General features: G+C 48.1%; 1 protein-coding gene across 2 annotated transcripts; it reads right to left on the bottom strand.

Annotated features, from left to right (window-relative positions):
• Positions 1-724: 724 nt before the first annotated feature.
• Positions 725-11910, bottom strand: LOC115181956 (C-type lectin domain family 4 member E-like). 2 transcript variants are annotated; one of them, XM_029743643.1, is made up of 6 exons: positions 11695-11910; positions 3042-3131; positions 2625-2762; positions 2270-2406; positions 2045-2154; positions 725-1037 (listed from the first exon to the last, which is right to left on the bottom strand). In XM_029743643.1, exons 1-6 carry the CDS (start codon positions 11774-11776, stop codon positions 905-907), a joined length of 690 nt encoding a protein of 229 aa, XP_029599503.1. In that variant the 5' UTR covers positions 11777-11910; the 3' UTR covers positions 725-904. The 2 variants fall into 2 exon arrangements, with proteins under 2 accessions (XP_029599503.1, XP_029599504.1); XM_029743644.1 differs by lacking the exon at positions 3042-3131.
• Between the last annotated feature and the right edge of the window lie 4527 nt (positions 11911-16437).

Raw genomic sequence — 16437 nt, 5'->3', positions numbered from 1 at the left:
GGCGGTCTGCAGCCCAGAGCCTTCAGCGGCGGTCTGCAGCCCAGAGCCTTCAGTGGCGGTCTGCAGCCAAGAGTCTTCAGCGGCGGTCTGCAGCCAAGAGCCTTCAGCGGCGGTCTGCAGCCAAGAGTCTTCAGCGGCGGTCTGCAGCCAAGAGTCTTCAGCGGCGGCCTGCAGCCCAGATCCTCCAGCGGCGGCTTGGAGGTCGGAACCTCCAGTAGTGGTCTACAGCACAGTGATTCCGGTAAGGATCTACAATCCGATTCCTCCAATAATGATCTACAGGCGTATGTTACAGAAGCAGAGGAATCTACGGGCGGAATGAAGGTTTCGCCCGGAGCCAGAGCCACCTCCGTTGCTGGAGGATCGGGAGAAGAGGAAGGTTCTGGGGGTTGCATTTGAGCCGCCATAGACTTTTGTCACCCTCCCTACCCTCACATGCTCCGAATACAAGAAGTGTAGACTTTACCGTGAAATGCTGACTTACAAGCCCTTAACAAACAGTGCAGGTCAAGAAGAGTTAAGAAAAATATTTAGCAAGAAGACTAAACTAAAAAGTAATAATAATACAAATTAACATCACCTTTATATTGAGTCAGTGAACCTCTACAACTGTGATAATTAAGATTGATTCATTTCCTTTGAATTTGAGTCCTTAGTGGTGAATTTCCACAACAACAGAGACAACTGTTATTCTGTTATAAATGCATTGTATTGTTATTGCATATGTTTTGTTATTTTTATTTTATTACAATTAATTATTACATTTGCATTGTTATATATTGTATGTACTTGACAAGGTAAATTGAATGAGCAGAAAATAGTTTATGATTGATAGTACTTCATAATCATCATAATCATCATAATCATAATCCTATTTAGCAGTTCAGAGTACCGAGGATGATTCCTATTTCTCACAGATCCATCTGTATTTATAGGAACAGTCATAGTCCCACCATTCTCCTTTGTCTGATGACCAGGAGTAGAAATACACACAGTTCTCAGCTCTTCCACCATTAGGCTCTCCACTGTTCCAATACCTGTAGGAGAAACAACACATAGAATCAGGCTGTCCACTGTTCCAATACCTGTAGGAGAAACAACACATAGAATCAGACTGTCCACTGTTCCAATACCTGTAGAAGAAACAACACATAGAATCAGACTGTCCACTGTTCCAATACCTGTAGAAGAAACAACACATAGAATCAGGCTGTCCACTGTTCCAATACCTGTAGGATAAACAACACATAGAATCAGGCTGTCCACTGTTCCAATACCTGAAGGAGAAACAACACAGAATCAGACTGTCCACTGTTCCAATACCTGTAGAAGAAACAACACATAGAATCAGGCTGTCGACTGTTCCAATACCTGTAGGAGAAACAACACATAGAATCAGGCTGTCCACTGTTCCAATACCTGTAAGAGAAACAACACATAGAATCAGACTGTCCACTGTTCCAATACCTGTAGGAGCAACAACACATAGAATCAGACTGTCCACTGTTCCAATACCTGAAGGTGCAACAACACATAGAATCAGACTGTCCACTGTTCCAATACCTGTAGGAGAAACAACACATAGAATCAGGCTGTCCACTGTTCCAATACCTGTAGGAGAAACAAAACACAGAATCAGGCTGTCCACTGTTCCAATACCTGTAGGAGAAACAACACATAGAATCAGGCTGTCCACTATTTCAATACCTGTAGGAGCAACAACACATAGAATCAGACTGTCCACTGTTCCAACACCAGTAGGAGAAACAAAACACAGAATCAGGCTGTCCACTGTTCCAATACCTGTAGGAGAAACAACACATAGAATCAGACTGTCCACTGTTCCAATACTTGTAGAAGAAACAACACTTAGAATCAGACTGTCCACTGTTCCAATACCTGTAGGATAAACAACACATATAATCAGGCTGTCCACTGTTCCAATACCTGTAGAAGAAACAACACATATAATCAGGCTGTCCACTTTGAACCTACTTCTCCAGACAGTGATGTCATGGTGACACAGAATTCATGAATGTCTTACTTTGTGGTCAATGGTGTGTCGTCCACCCATTTCCAGGTCCCCTCAGTAACAGAGTCAGTCAGACCAATCCAGACATAGTTCTTCCGTCCACATAACCAATTGACCAATGTCTGTAGTAGTGGGAGAGAGTCAACATTGTTAAAACATAACCATTACTGCTCTCTCTCTCTCTCTCTCTCTCTCTCTCTCTCTCTCTCTCTTTTTCTCTCTACCTCACACACACACCTGTTTCTCTTGGCTGTTGATGACCACCAGGTCTGCTCCTCTATTTCTGCAGTCCTGTCTGCTCTCCTCCCAGGATTTGGACTCAGTAGAGACGTAGTAACAACTGCTACCAAGCTTCTTCCATCCTTGAGGACACACTGTAAGTTGAACATTTCTTGCTTTAGTCACTTTAATACAACATTGAATTAAGTATCAATCAAACACTCAAGGAAGACACTAACTAATGGACGGTTTGGAAGTCGTAGTTTTTTTCTCACATGTTTCATTTCATATAAGTTAAATTCCTGTCTGTAAGTGACATGTGAACTGATGCAGAGACTGTCAAACAGAACAGTCATTAGACAATTTGACTCACCTTTCTCAACTAAAGATTGTTTCAGACATTCTGTCTCTTTCTGTAGCTGGTCCCTCTCTCTGGTCAGGGTTTTGTTGCTGGTCTGTAGCTGGTCTCCATCTTTGGTCAGGCTGTTATAACTGGTCAATTGGTTTCTCTCTGTGAAATAATACGATCATTGAACAAGGTAACAGTGGAAAAGTTAATCAGACATTAACAGGGTTGGGGTCAGTTGCATTTAAATTCCAGTCAATTCAGGAAATAAACTGGAATTCTAATTGAATTCCAGTACTCTTCAATGCTTTTCAATAATGAAAATGTAGAATTGAAATTTGTCTTACTTTCTGAATTGAATTGACTGGAATGTAAATGGAATTGAACCCTGGTCGTTACACCACTGATGATGAAGAATGTTTGAGTGAGAACATATCAACTCACGGTAGAGTAACAGGCCTATGATCCCAGCCAGTAGGAGAACACACAGCAGCCCCAGACACACTGCAACAGCTAGGAAACGTGTCTTCCACACTGAAGCACAAATTATTATCATAAGAACTTACTCTTTATCAGCGTTGTATTGGCTTCTACTTTTGTGTCCATTTGCTGTTTGAATCAGTGAGGGAAATACACAAGCTTGACATGAGTCAGAACACCAGAACTGAGTTCCAGCACCTCACATTTTCTGCTGCTTGACTTCCAGAACCTCTTACAGAATATTGGCTTAAACATATTGCAGAGTTCAGGCACCCAAAATGAGTACTGGAACGTATTTTAATCAACATTTTATTTGTCACATGCTTCGTAAAAATATGCTTGTCACACCAGAATCTGTTTCACCTGTCTTTGTGCTTGTCTCCACCTCCCTCCAGGTGTAGCCCATCTTCCCCGTTATCCCCAGTGTATTTATACCTGTGTTCTCTGTTTGTCTTTTGCCAGTTAGTTTTATTCGTCAAGCCTTTCTGTTTCTAGTTACTCTTTTCTAGTTTTCCCAGTTTTGACCGTTCCGCCTGCCCTGACCCTGAGCCTGCCTGCCTAATAAACGTTTGTAACTTTGACATTGTCTGCATCTGGGTCTTCAATGAAATGTAATAGTTAGTACGAACTGGCCATGACTGACTCAGACCAGCTCCACAATGCTGTCTCCCTGCAAGGATGGAGGGACCCCATACCCTGGCAGAACGCCATGACCAGGCGTTTGATACGTTGCTGTTTCACGGATTCCCCAATGGGCAGCGGGTCACACCCGTGATCTCCCAGCCTACCCCAGTGTCCCGAGAACCCTGCTTACCTCCGTAGCGCTACGCTGGAGATTCCAAAAACTGCAGTGCTCCCTCATTTTCGAGCTGAAGCCTTCTTCGTTCCCCTCGGACCGCTCGAGGATAGTGTTCATCATAACGCTGATGTCCAGGAGGGCACTCGCCTGGGCCACGGCTGTGTGGGAGTAACAGTCCGCCGTCTGCCTCAATCTGGAAAAGATTGTGGAGGAAGTTTGGAAGGTGTTTGATTCTCAGTTGTCCGGGAGAGAGGCTGCTCGTAACCTGCTCCAGCTACGTCAAGACTCCCATAGTGTGGCAGACTACGCAGTTGATTTTCGCACGTTAGCGGCTGAGATTGCCAAGAACCCGGAAGCATTGTTCGACATGTTCCAGAATGGAGTATCGGAGGAAGTAAAGGACGAGCTTTTAGCCGGGAACTACCGACAGATCTCGACTCGCTCATCACCTTGACCATTCGGATCGATGGGCAACTACGGGAGCTTAGGAAGGAGAGGAGGTTCGATTTCACTCGCCCGCCCAAGGCTTCCACCTCGCCTCCGAGACATCCCAGAAGTCCCCGACGGCTCCACTGCCGAGAGAACCCGAGGCAACCCGAGTTCCCCCGAGAGTCTCCGATGTCTGCCAATTCATCTCTTCCTGAGCTGATGCAACTAGGCAGAGCTAGGCTGTCTCTAGCCAAACGGCTATACAGGCTTCACACAAAGAGTTGCCTGTATTGCGGGACTGCTGGTCATTTTGTGTCCTCCTGTCCACTAAAATATCAGGCTCACCGGTAAGAGGGAGTTTTCTGGTGAACCATACTGAGAACTTTTCCTCGTCCCTTACTCGCACCCCTTTCATGCCGTCTTGCTGTCAGGGAACCAGTCGAAATCTCTCCAGTTACTCATCGACTCTGGGGCCGATGAGAGCTTTATGGACGTTAACCTGGTGTCTGAGCTGGGCATCCCCACTCAGCCCTCTCCATTCCCATGGATGTTAGAGCGCTGGACGGGCGCTCTATAGGCCGGGTCACCCACAATACCACCCCCATCAACCTATGTGTGTCAGGGAACCACAGCAAGACAATGCAATTCCTGCTTATTAAGCATTTTCAGGTTCCTGTAGTATTGGGATTCTCTTGGATCCAGTGACACAATCCCCTTATTGACTGGTCTGCTGGTGCCATGCTCAATGCCTTTAGTCAGCGCAGCCTGTCCCGAGACATCTTCCTGGATGCTCGGAAGATTCCCTGGACCTTTGCATTCCCGTGGAGGACCAGGACCTCCTTGAGGTGTTCAGTAAAGCCCGGGCCACTTAGCTTCCATTGCACCAACCCTATGACTGCGAGATGGACCTTCGCCCAGACACCACTCCGCCCCAGGGACAACTGTACTCTCTGTTGGGTGTGGAGACCAAGGCTATGAGGACTCCCTGGCTGCAGGGTTCATCCGTCCTTCTGCCTCCCCCGCCGGAGAATACAATGCACGGGAGCAGGGTTTTGTCCTTCTTCTCCACAAAGAAGAAACCTGCGCCCATGCAATGACTACCGGGGCCTCAACAACATAACAGTGAAGAACCGATTCCCACTACCACTCATCTCCTTGACCTTCGAACCGCTCCAGGGGGCCGCCGTGTTCTCTAAGCTGGACCTACGGAATGCCTACCACCTGGTGCGGATACGGGAAGGAGACGAGTGGAAGACTGTCTTCAAAACAGCCAGCGGTCACTATGAGTATCTGGTTATGCCATTTGACCTTACCAACGCCCCTGCTGTGTTCCAGGCTCTGGTGAATTATGTTCTCCGCAACATGTTGAACCGGTTTGTCTTCATCTACGTCGACAACATGCTAATTATCTCCTGCGGCTACACCCCCGGAACCCGAGACCATTTCTTCTCACCTCATGCCTGCAACGGCACTCAGCTGGGGAATAGGGAAGCATGTTCATGAGGCGCAGCATTCCCAGCCAAATCCCGGGGGGGGGGGGGGCCTTATAACCGGATGTTTGTTCCTGATGATGTCTGATCCTTGGTCCTGGAGTGGGCCCACTCCTCCAAGCCTGCCTGCCGCCCGGGCTCCCATCGGACACTGGGCTTAGTGCGTCAACGCTTTTGGTGGACTACCATGGTTCCTGACATCTCCGCGTTTGTCGCTGCATGCACGATCTATGCACAGAACAAGACTTCCCGGCAAGCTCCGGTTGGTCTCCTTCAACCTCTGCCTGTTCCACACCGTCCCTGGTCTCACATATCCCTGGACTTTGTCACGGGTCTCCCCCCATCTGATGGCAACACCGCCATTCCGACAATAGTGGACCGGTTTTCCAAAGCCGCTCACTTCATTCCTCTCCCCAAGCTACCCTCTGCCAAAGAGACGGCCCAGCTCATGGTGCAGCACATCTTCCAGATCCATGGACTCCCAGTTGACATGATCTATGACCGGGGTCCTCAGTTCTCGCCCCGGTTCTGGAAGGCGTTCTGCACACTTATTGGGTCGTCGGCCAGCCTGTCCTCCGAGGCCACCCCTAGTCCAACGGCCAGCTGGAGCGAGCCAACCAAGACCTGGAGACGATTCTTCGCTGCCTGGTCTCAGCCAACCCCACCACCTGGAGCCAGCAACTAGTGTGGGTCAAAAATGTCCGCTACACCCTTCCTTGCTCTGCCACGTGTCTCTCGCCCTTTGAGTGTTCCCTGGGTTATTAGCCCCCGCTCTTCACGGAGCAAGAGGAAAAGGTTGGCGTACCCTCGGCCCGGATGTTTGATCGCCACTAGACCACGGCTCCCCGGTATCGTCTCGGGCAGAGGGTATGGCTGTCCACCTGAGATCTGCTCCCCGTGTTAATCAACCTTTTCCCCATCTCCAAGACATTTAGCCCATCTGCTTTTCATCTTCTGTTGGCCCGTACCCTATGTATACATCCCACTTGTCATGTGTCTAGGATCAAACCCATGACTCACAGCCCTTTGTCTCCTGTTTCCTGTTTTCTAGTTTTCCCGGTTTTGACCATTCCGCCTGCCCTGACCCTGAGCCTGCCTGCCGTTTCTGTACCTTGTCACACAACCCTGGATTATTGACCTCTGCCTGCCTTGACCCTGAGACTGCCTGCCATTCTGTTCCTTTTGGACTCTGATCTGGATTACTGACCTCTGCCTGCCCTTGACCTGTCGTTTTGCCTGCCCCCTGTTCTAGTAATAAACGTTTGTTACTTCGACATTGTCTGCATCTGGGTCTTCCCTGAAACGTTATATGCTAATAGTGAAATAATGACTAACGAGTCCTTTTCCAGCAATGCATAGTTAAAGATACAACATTTAAAATAGGTACACAAGAAATAAATACACAGTGAATAACAAAAAAGTAATGACAAGTCAAAATAACATGGTGTGGCAGACGGCAGGGAGAGATGTGGTGACTTAAGGGAGATATCTCCTGAGCCTTATATGGACTTCCTGTCCAACGAGGCAAGCCTGTGGATCGTTAAGCCAGGGAGTGTTTGGGGATAAAAGAGGAAGTGGGCTGCACAAACAGAGGAAGGACTGTGAGGGAAACGTGTGTTATGGAGAGTGTGAGCAAAGAGAGAATTATCTGTGTGATTACCCATTGTGACCTGGACTGTCTGATTACCTCCACTGTGTACCAAACCGGTTTGGCTGAGGTCCTAAGTTTTAGGATTACACCAGGAGAACAGAACGGACAGTGAGAATGGTTTGTGAACTGGTTGTTGAATTCCCCCCTTTTCCCACAGTGTGCAAATCTCCCTTTGCGTTCTAGTTGTGCTTCGTGTACGTGTTTGGGTATTGGACCCCCTTGAGCCTGCTACAATGGATACAGTGCATTTGGAAAGTATTCAGACCCCTTGACTTTTTCCAGATTTTGTTACATCACAGCCTTGTTCTAAAATTGATTTAAAAAACATAATAATCCTCTTCAATCTACACACAATGCCACATAATGAAAAAGGAAAAACTTTTTTTTTCCCAATTTATAAAAAAATTAGACCCTTTTCTCAGTACTTTTGTACTCAGTACTCAGTACATTTTTGGCAGCTTTTACAGCCTCGAGTCTTCTTGGGTATGGCGCTACGAGCTTGGCACACCTGTATTTGGGGAGTTTCTCCCATTCTTCTCTGCAAATCCTCTCAAGCTCTGTCAGGTTGGATAGGGAGTGTCGCTGCACAACTATTCACCAGTGGTGTTCAATCGCGTTCAAATCCTGGCTCTGGCTGTGCCAATCAAGGACATTCAGAGACTTGACCGAAGCCACTCATGTTGTCTTGGCTGTGTGCTTAGGGTTGTTCTGTTGGAAGGTGAACCTTCTCCCCAGTCTGAGGTCCTGAGCACTCTCGAGCAGGTTTTCATCAAGGATCTCTCTGTACTTCGCTCTCTTCATCTTTCCCTCAATCCTGACTAGTCTCCCAGTCCCTGCCGCTGAAATACATCCCCAAAGCAAAATGCTGCGACCACCATCATCACTGTAGGGTTGGTAGCAGGTTTCCTCCAGACTTGTTTCTCATGGTTCGAGAGTCATGAGGTGCCTGTTGGTAAACTCCAAAATCGCTGTTGTGTGCCTTTTACTGAGGAGTTGCTTCCCTCTGGCCACTTTACCATAAAGGCCTGATTGGTGGAGTGCTACAGAGATGGTTGTCCTTCTGGAAGGTTCTCCCATCTCCACAGAGGAACTCTTTAGCTCTTTCAGAGTGACATTCATCATCCTGGTAATCCGCAGGGCCAGACGGATTACCAGGACGTGTACTCCGAGCATGCACTGACCAACTGGCAAGTGTCTTCACTGACATTTTCAACCTCTCCCTGAGTCTATAATACCAACATGTTTCAAGCAGACCACCATAGTCCCTCTGCCCAAGAACACTAAGGTAACCTACCTACTACCAACCCGTAGCACTCACATCTGTAGCCATGAAATATACCACCACAGGCCGATGCTGGCAATACAGACTGATACATAACACAGACCGATGCCGCCATAATCAAACAGGAAAACGCTCATCCAGAGGCGGCGCTCGTAGTGCCCGGGGACTTTAATTCAGGGAAACTTAAATCAGTTTTACCTGATTTCTATCAGCAAATGTGCAACCAGAGGATTTTTTTTAATCAATAAGTGCATCGAGGTCGTTTTCCCCACAGTCACTGTGCGTACATACCCCAACCAGAAGACATGGATTACAGGCAACATTCGCACTGAGCTAAAGGGTAGAGCTGCCGCTTTCAAGGAGCGGGACTCTAACCCGGAAGCACATAAGAAATCCCGTTATGCCCTCCGACGAACCATCAAGCAGGCAAAGCATCAATACAGGACTGAGATCGAATCATACTACACCGCCTCTGACGCTCGTTGGATGTGGCAGGGCTTGCAAACTATTACAGACTACAAAGGGAAGCACAGCTGAGAGCTGCCCAGTGACACAAGCCTACCAGACAAGCTAAATAAATTCTATGCTCGCTTTGAGGGAAGAAATACTGAAACATGCATGAGAGCACCTGCTGTTCCGGGCGACTGTGTAATCACTCTCTCCGCAGCCGATGTGAGTAAGACTTTCAAACAGGTCAATATTCACAAAGCCGCTGGGCCAGACGGATTACCAGGACGTGTACACTGTCTTCACTGACATTTTCAAACTCTCCTTGACCGAGTCTGTAATATTAACATGTTTCAAGCAGACCACCATAGTCCCTGTGTCCAAGGAAGTGAAGGTAACCTGCCTAAATGATTACTGCCCCGTGGCACTCACATCGGTAGCCATGAACTGCTTTGAAAGGCTGGTCAGGGCACACATCAACAGCATCCTCCCGGTCACCCTAGACACACTCCAATTTGCAAACCGCCCCAACAGATCCACAGATGCAATCTCAATCGCACTCCACACTGCCCTTTCTCACCTGGACAAAAGGAACACCTATGTGAGAATGCTGTTTATTGACTACAGCTCTGCGTTCAACAACATAGTGTCCACGAAGCTCATCACTAAGCTAAGGACTCTGGGACTAAACACCTCCCTCTGCAACTGGATCCTGGATTTCCTGACGGGCCGCCCCCAGGTGGTAAGAGTAGGCAACAACATGTCTGCCATGCTGATCCTTAACACTGGGGCCGCTCAGGGGTGTGTACTTAGTCCCCTCCTGTATTCCTTGTTCACCCACGACTGCGTGGCCAAACACGACCCCAACACCATCGTTAAGTTTGCTGACGACACAACATTGGTAGGCCTGATCACCGAAAACGATGAGACAGCCTATAGGGAGGAGGTCAGAGAACTGGCAGTGTGGTGCCAGGACAACAACCTCTCCCTCAATGTGAGCAAGACAAAGGAGCTGATCGTGGACTACAGGAAAAGGTGGGCCAAATAGGCCCCCATTAACATCGACGAGGCTGTAGTGGAGAGGGTCGAGAGTTTCAAATTCCTTGGTGTCCGCATCACCAAGAAACTATCATGGTCCAAACACACCAAGGCAGTCGTGAAGAGGGCACGACAAAACCTTTTACCCCTCAGGAGACTGACAAGATTTGGCATGGGTCCCCAGATCCTCAAAAGGTTCTACAGCTGCACCATCGAGAGCATCCTGACCGGTTGCATCACCACCTGGTATGGCGACTGCTTGGCATCTGAGCGTAAGTCGCTACAGAGGGTCGTTTGAACAGCCCAGTACATCACTGGGGCTAAGCTTCCTGCCATCCAGGAAGGAAGGTATAATAATAATAATAATAATAATAATAATTTAATAGGCGGTGTCAGAGGAAAGCCCATAAAATTGTCAGAGACTCCAGTCACCGAAGTTATAGACTGTTTTCTCTGCACGGTAAGGGGTACCGGAGCGCCAAGTCTACGACCAAACAGCTCCTCAACAGCTTCTACCCCTAAGCCATAAGACTGCTGAACAATTCATAAAATCTCCACGTGACAATTTACATTGACCCCCCCCCCCCCCCCCCCCCCCCCTTCCTTTTGTGCACTGCTGCTACTCGTTGGTTGTTTGTAACCTATGCATAGTCACTTCGACCCCACCTATATGTACAGATTACCTCAACTAGCCTGTACCCCTGCACACTGACTCAGTACCGGTGACCCCTCGTTATTGTTAATCTTATTGTGTTACTTTTGATTTTAGTCTACTTGGTAAATAGTTTACTTGGTAAATATTTTCTTCTTCTTGAACTCCACTGTTGGTTAAGGACTTAAATCTGCTTGAAAATCTATGGTAACATTTGAAAATGGTTGCCAAGCAATGATCAACAACCAATTTGACAGAGCTTGAAAAATGTAGTAAAGAATAATAGGCAAATATTGTACAATCCAGGTGTACAAAGCTCTTAGAGACTCACCCAGAGACTGACAACTGTAATCGCTGCCAAAGGAGAATCTAACATGTAATGATGAACCGGCGTCCTGAGGTGGTGAACCGGCGTCCTGAGGTGGCGTCCTGAGGTGGTGAACCGGCGTCCTGAGGAGGTGAACCGGCGTCCTGAGGTGGTGAACCGGAGTCCTGAGGTGGTGAACCGGCGTCCTGAGGTGGTGAACCGGTGTCCTGAGGAGGTGAACCGGAGTCCTGGGGTGTGAATATTTATGTAAATGAGAAATGTCTGTATTTATATGTGTGAGGGCATATGTTGTATGTGTGTGTGTGGTGTAAGTGTGTGTTGAGTGTGTTTGTAGTGTCTGGTGTGTGTTCATAGAGTCAGTGTAGGAAAGTTACAGTAGTGCAAAAAAGTTTTGCTTGTTAGGGTGTGTGTGTGTGTGTGTGTGTGTGTGTGTGTGTTGGGGTGTGTGTGTGTTGGGGTGTGTGTGTCAGCGTCAAGCATTATAACAGGATGAACTGTTACCTGAATGTTGATCACCAACTCCATCCTTCTTGCGGGGCTTTATGGGTCTTTGATTGGTGTAAATATGATCATCAATATCCATGGTATTTATTTAATTACGTTCTTTGTCTTCAAATCGTAACTGCTAGTCTTGTAACTTCGACTCTTGTAACTTCTACTGCTGTAACTTCTACTGCTGTAACTTCTACTGTTGTAACTTCTACTGCTGTAACTTCTACTGCTGTAACTTCTACTGCTGTAACTTCTACTGTTGTAACTTCTACTGCTGTAACTTCTACTGCTGTAACTTCTACTGCTGTAACTTCTACTGCTGTAACTTCTACTGCTGTAACTTCTACTGTTGTAACTTCTACTGCTGTAAAGTCTGCTGTTATCTCAGTTGTAGGTTTGTGTCTGTTCTCTGCACAGCTGGAGTCTCTGTGTGACTCAGTTTAATGTAAGAGACAGTTTTAACTGTCAACCTCATTAAAGGGGAAACTGTCTAACCAATAGTATGACACTAAGCACCACCATGTGACTCCAGACTTATTTTCTGAAAACCATGTTTGTTTACCACAGTATAGATTAGTTTGTATATTTAGTTTATATTAGTTTAGTTTACAACAGTGTATATACATGTTAACATGTGATTAAAGCATTGAAGTGACAATATATTTACATGGAGTAAAATGGGACCCTGTGAATTCACACACACATCACAGAGCATGACTGTAGTTCTGAGAGGTTACGTATCACTACACAGTGGATTCTACTAATCACAGCTTGTTGATGAAGAGTTAATTATTATCTTTGTAGTGTTGTGGCAAGAACTAAAACATGCACCTCCTGGGGTTCCCAGGACTGAGTTTAGGAAATGCTGCATTAAGTCTTGCACTCTGTGGTCGGCCATCAATGACCATGTAGAGTTTTATACACTATGCTGTGTCCTGTGTGACATGGACACCAGAGAGAATAGTTATTCAGAGGTGTCTCTGTCTTTCTCAGAGAAGGCCTGAGGTCTATATTTACTGTATCCTGTGTGACATTGACACTAGAGAGAATAGTTATTCAGAGATGTTTATTCACACTTCTCCTTTCTGTCTAGCTGTGTCTCTCTGTATCTCCCCCCCCCCCCCCCCACTCTGTCTAGCTGTGTCTCTCTCTGTATCTCCCCCCCCCCCCCACTCTGTCTAGCTGTGTCTCTCTCTGTATCTCTCCCCCCCACTCTGTCTAGCTGTGCCTCTCTCTGTATCCCCCCCCCCCCACTCTGTCTAGCTGTGTCTCTCTCTGTATCTCCCCCCCCCCACTCTGTCTAGCTGTGCCTCTCTCTGTATCCCCCCCCCACTCTGTCTAGCTGTGTCTCTCTCTGTATCTCCCCCCCCTCACTCTGTCTAGCTGTGTCTCTCTCTGTATCTCCCCCCCACTCTGTCTAGCTCTGTCTCTCTCTGTATCTCCCCCCCACTCTGTCTAGCTCTGTCTCTCTCTGTATCTCCCCCCCACTCTGTCTAGCTGTGTCTCTCTCTGTATCTCTCCCCCCCACTCTGTCTAGCTGTGCCTCTCTCTGTATCTCTCCCCCCCACTCTGTCTAGCTGTGTCTCTCTGTATCTCCCCCCCACTCTGTCTAGCTGTGTCTCTCTCTGTATCTCTCCCCCCCACTCTGTCTAGCTGTGCCTCTCTCTGTATCTCTCCCCCCCACTCTGTCTAGCTGTGTCTCTCTCTGTATCTCCCCCCCACTCTGTCTAGCTGTGTCTCTCTGTATCTCTCCCCCCCCACTCTGTCTAGCTGTGCCTCTCTCTGTATCTCCCCCCCCACTCTGTCTAGCTGTGCCTCTCTCTGTATCCCCCCCCCCCACTCTGTCTAGCTGTGTCTCTCTCTGTATCTCCCCCCCCACTCTGTCTAGCTGTGTCTCTCTCTGTATCTCCCCCCCACTCTGTCTAGCTGTGTCTCTCTCTGTATCTCTCCCCCCCCCCCACTCTGTCTAGCTGTGCCTCTCTCTGTATCTCTCCCCCCCACTCTGTCTAGCTGTGCCTCTCTCAGTATCTCTCCCCCCCACTCTGTCTAGCTGTGCCTCTCTCTGTATCTCTCCCCCCCACTCTGTCTAGCTGTGTCTCTCTCTGTATCTCCCCCCACCCACTCTGTCTAGCTGTGCCTCTCTCTGTATCTCTCCCCCCACTCTGTCTAGCTGTGCCTCTCTCTGTATCTCCCCCCCCCACTCTGTCTAGCTGTGCCTCTCTCTGTATCTCCCCCCCACTCTGTCTAGCTGTGCCTCTCTCTGTATCTCTCCCCCCCACTCTGTCTAGCTGTGTCTCTCTCTGTATCTCCCCCCACCCACTCTGTCTAGCTGTGCCTCTCTCTGTATCTCTCCCCCCACTCTGTCTAGCTGTGTCTCTCTCTGTATCTCCCCCCCCACTCTGTCTAGCTGTGCCTCTCTCTGTATCACCCCCCCACTCTGTCTAGCTGTGCCTCTCTGTATCTCCCCCCCACTCTGTCTAGCTGTGCCTCTCTCTGTATCTCTCCCCCCACTCTGTCTAGCTGTGCCTCTCTCTGTATCTCCCCCCCCACTCTGTCTAGCTGTGCCTCTCTCTGTATCACCCCCCCCCCACTCTGTCTAGCTGTGCCTCTCTCTGTATCTCTCCCCCCACTCTGTCTAGCTGTGCCTCTCTCTGTATCTCTCCCCCCACTCTGTCTAGCTGTGCCTCTCTCTGTATCTCCCCCCCCACTCTGTCTAGCTGTGCCTCTCTCTGTATCACCCCCCCCCCACTCTGTCTAGCTGTGCCTCTCTCTGTATCTCCCTCTCTCTCTCCATCTCTCTCCTTCCATATCTGTCTAGCTGTGCCTCTCTCTGTATCTCCCCCCCCACTCTGTCTAGCTGTGTCTCTCTCTGTATCTCCCCCTCCCCCCCCCCACTCTGTCTGCTGCCCCCCCACCACACAGCAGAGAAGTTAGTCTAACTCTCTGCAACGTAATAGCTGCAGGACCTAGTAGTTTAACACATTTCGCCTTTAGCACACCTTCGATGGCCATGTATAGTTGTAGAGTGGCCATGTAGAGTTATTCAGAGATATGTGTTAAACTGTAGGTCTGCATCTATCTCAGAGGTTTTTCAGTGGCGAAATCAATCACACCATTTGAAACTCTGGCGGTCCACTTCCTGTTAAACTTTAAGCAGAGGTTTAAACTGACACTCTGATATGATGTTGACACCAGCAGCAGGATGAACAGTAGATAGCTCAATGCAAGACGGTGCACTCACAATATTACCTACTGTCTCCTAAGTGACATGGACACCAGAGATAATATTTACTCAGAGATGTCTCTGTCTTTTTTCAGAGAGGGCCTAATGTCTACAATTACTCACACTTCTCCTTCCCTCTTTCTCATTCTCTATCTACATCAAAACAAGCAAAACACTACCAACTCTCTGTTTATCAGAGGACAGTATGGTGTCACTAAGTACAGAAGTGTGATGGGTGTAACAGCAGCTCTGTGTGAGAGTTAGCGTGACACATGTTTCTAACTGGAAAAAAGGCAAACCACTTACTGTAAATTACTGGCTCGGATTAGAGCACTTCACTTCTCAAGGGAATTGTCTGGGGAGTCCTGTGTGTAATTCCTCCCTTCCTTCACCAGTAATAAGGGGTGTGTCTGGGGAGTCCTGTGTGTAAATCCTCCTTTCCTTCACCAGTAATAAGGGGTGTGTCTGGGGAGTCCTGTGTGTAATTCCTCCCTTCCTTCACCAGTAATGAGGGGTGTGTCTGAGGAGTCCTGTGTGTAATTCCTACCTTCCTTCACCAGTAATAAGGGGTGTGTCTGGGGAGTCCTGTGTGTAATTCCTACCTTCCTTCACCAGTAATAAGGGGTGTGTCTGAGGAGTCCTGTGTGTAATTCCTACCTTCCTTCACCAGTAATAAGGGGTGTGTCTGGGGAGTCCTGTGTGTAATTCCTCCCTTCCTTCACCAGTAATAAGGGGTGTGTCTGGGGAGTCCTGTGTGTAATTCCTACCTTCCTTCACCAGTAATAAGGGGTGTGTCTGAGGAGTCCTGTGTGTAATTCCTACCTTCCTTCACCAGTAATAAGGGGTGTGTCTGGGGAGTCCTGTGTGTAATTCCTCCCTTCCTTCACCAGTAATAAGGGGTGTGTCTGAGGAGTCCTGTGTGTAATTCCTACCTTCCTTCACCAGTAATAAGGGGTGTGTCTGAGGAGTCCTGTGTGTAATTCCTACCTTCCTTCACCAGTAATAAGGGGTGTGTCTGAGGAGTCCTGTGTGTAATTCCCCTGTTTCTTCACCAGTAATAAGGGGTGTGTCTGAGGAGTCCTGTGTGTAATTCCTCCCTTCCTTCACCAGTAATAAGGGGTGTGTCTGAGGAGTCCTGTGTGTAATTCCTCCCTTCCATCACCAGTAATAAGGGGTGTGTCTGAGGAGTCCTGTGTGTAATTCCTCCCTTCCTTCACCAGTAATAAGGGGTGTGTCTGGGGAGTCCTGTGTGTAATTCCTCCCTTCCTTCACCAGTAATAAGGGGTGTGTCTGAGGAGTCCTGTGTGTAATTCCTCCCTTCCTTCACCAGTAATAAGGGGTGTGTCTGGGGAGTCCTGTGTGTAATTCCTCCCTTCCTTCACCAGTAATAAGGGGTGTGCCTGAGGAGTCCTGTGTGTAATTCCTCCCTTCCTTCACCAGTAATAAGGGGTGTGTCTGAGGAGTCCTGTGTGTAATTCCTCCCTTCCTTCACCAGTAATAATGGGTGTGTCTGAGGAGTCCTGTGTGTA

This window comes from Salmo trutta, unplaced genomic scaffold (genome assembly GCF_901001165.1).
Source record: "Salmo trutta unplaced genomic scaffold, fSalTru1.1, whole genome shotgun sequence".
Taxonomy (NCBI): Eukaryota; Metazoa; Chordata; class Actinopteri; order Salmoniformes; family Salmonidae; genus Salmo; species Salmo trutta.
Note: the sequence above shows the minus strand (reverse complement) of the source record. Positions and strands in the feature narration are given on the sequence as shown.

Coding starts and splice junctions, on each gene's coding strand:
- LOC115181956 (XM_029743643.1), bottom strand. CDS start 11,776: ATGGATATTGATGATCATATTTACACCAATCAAAGACCCATAAAGCCC. Junction 2,155..2,269: donor TCAACAGCCAAGAGAAACAG/GTGTGTGTGTGA, acceptor CCACTACTACAG/ACATTGGTCAATTGGTTATG. Junction 1,038..2,044: donor GACACACCATTGACCACAAA/GTAAGACATTCA, acceptor TTTCTCCTACAG/GTATTGGAACAGTGGAGAGC.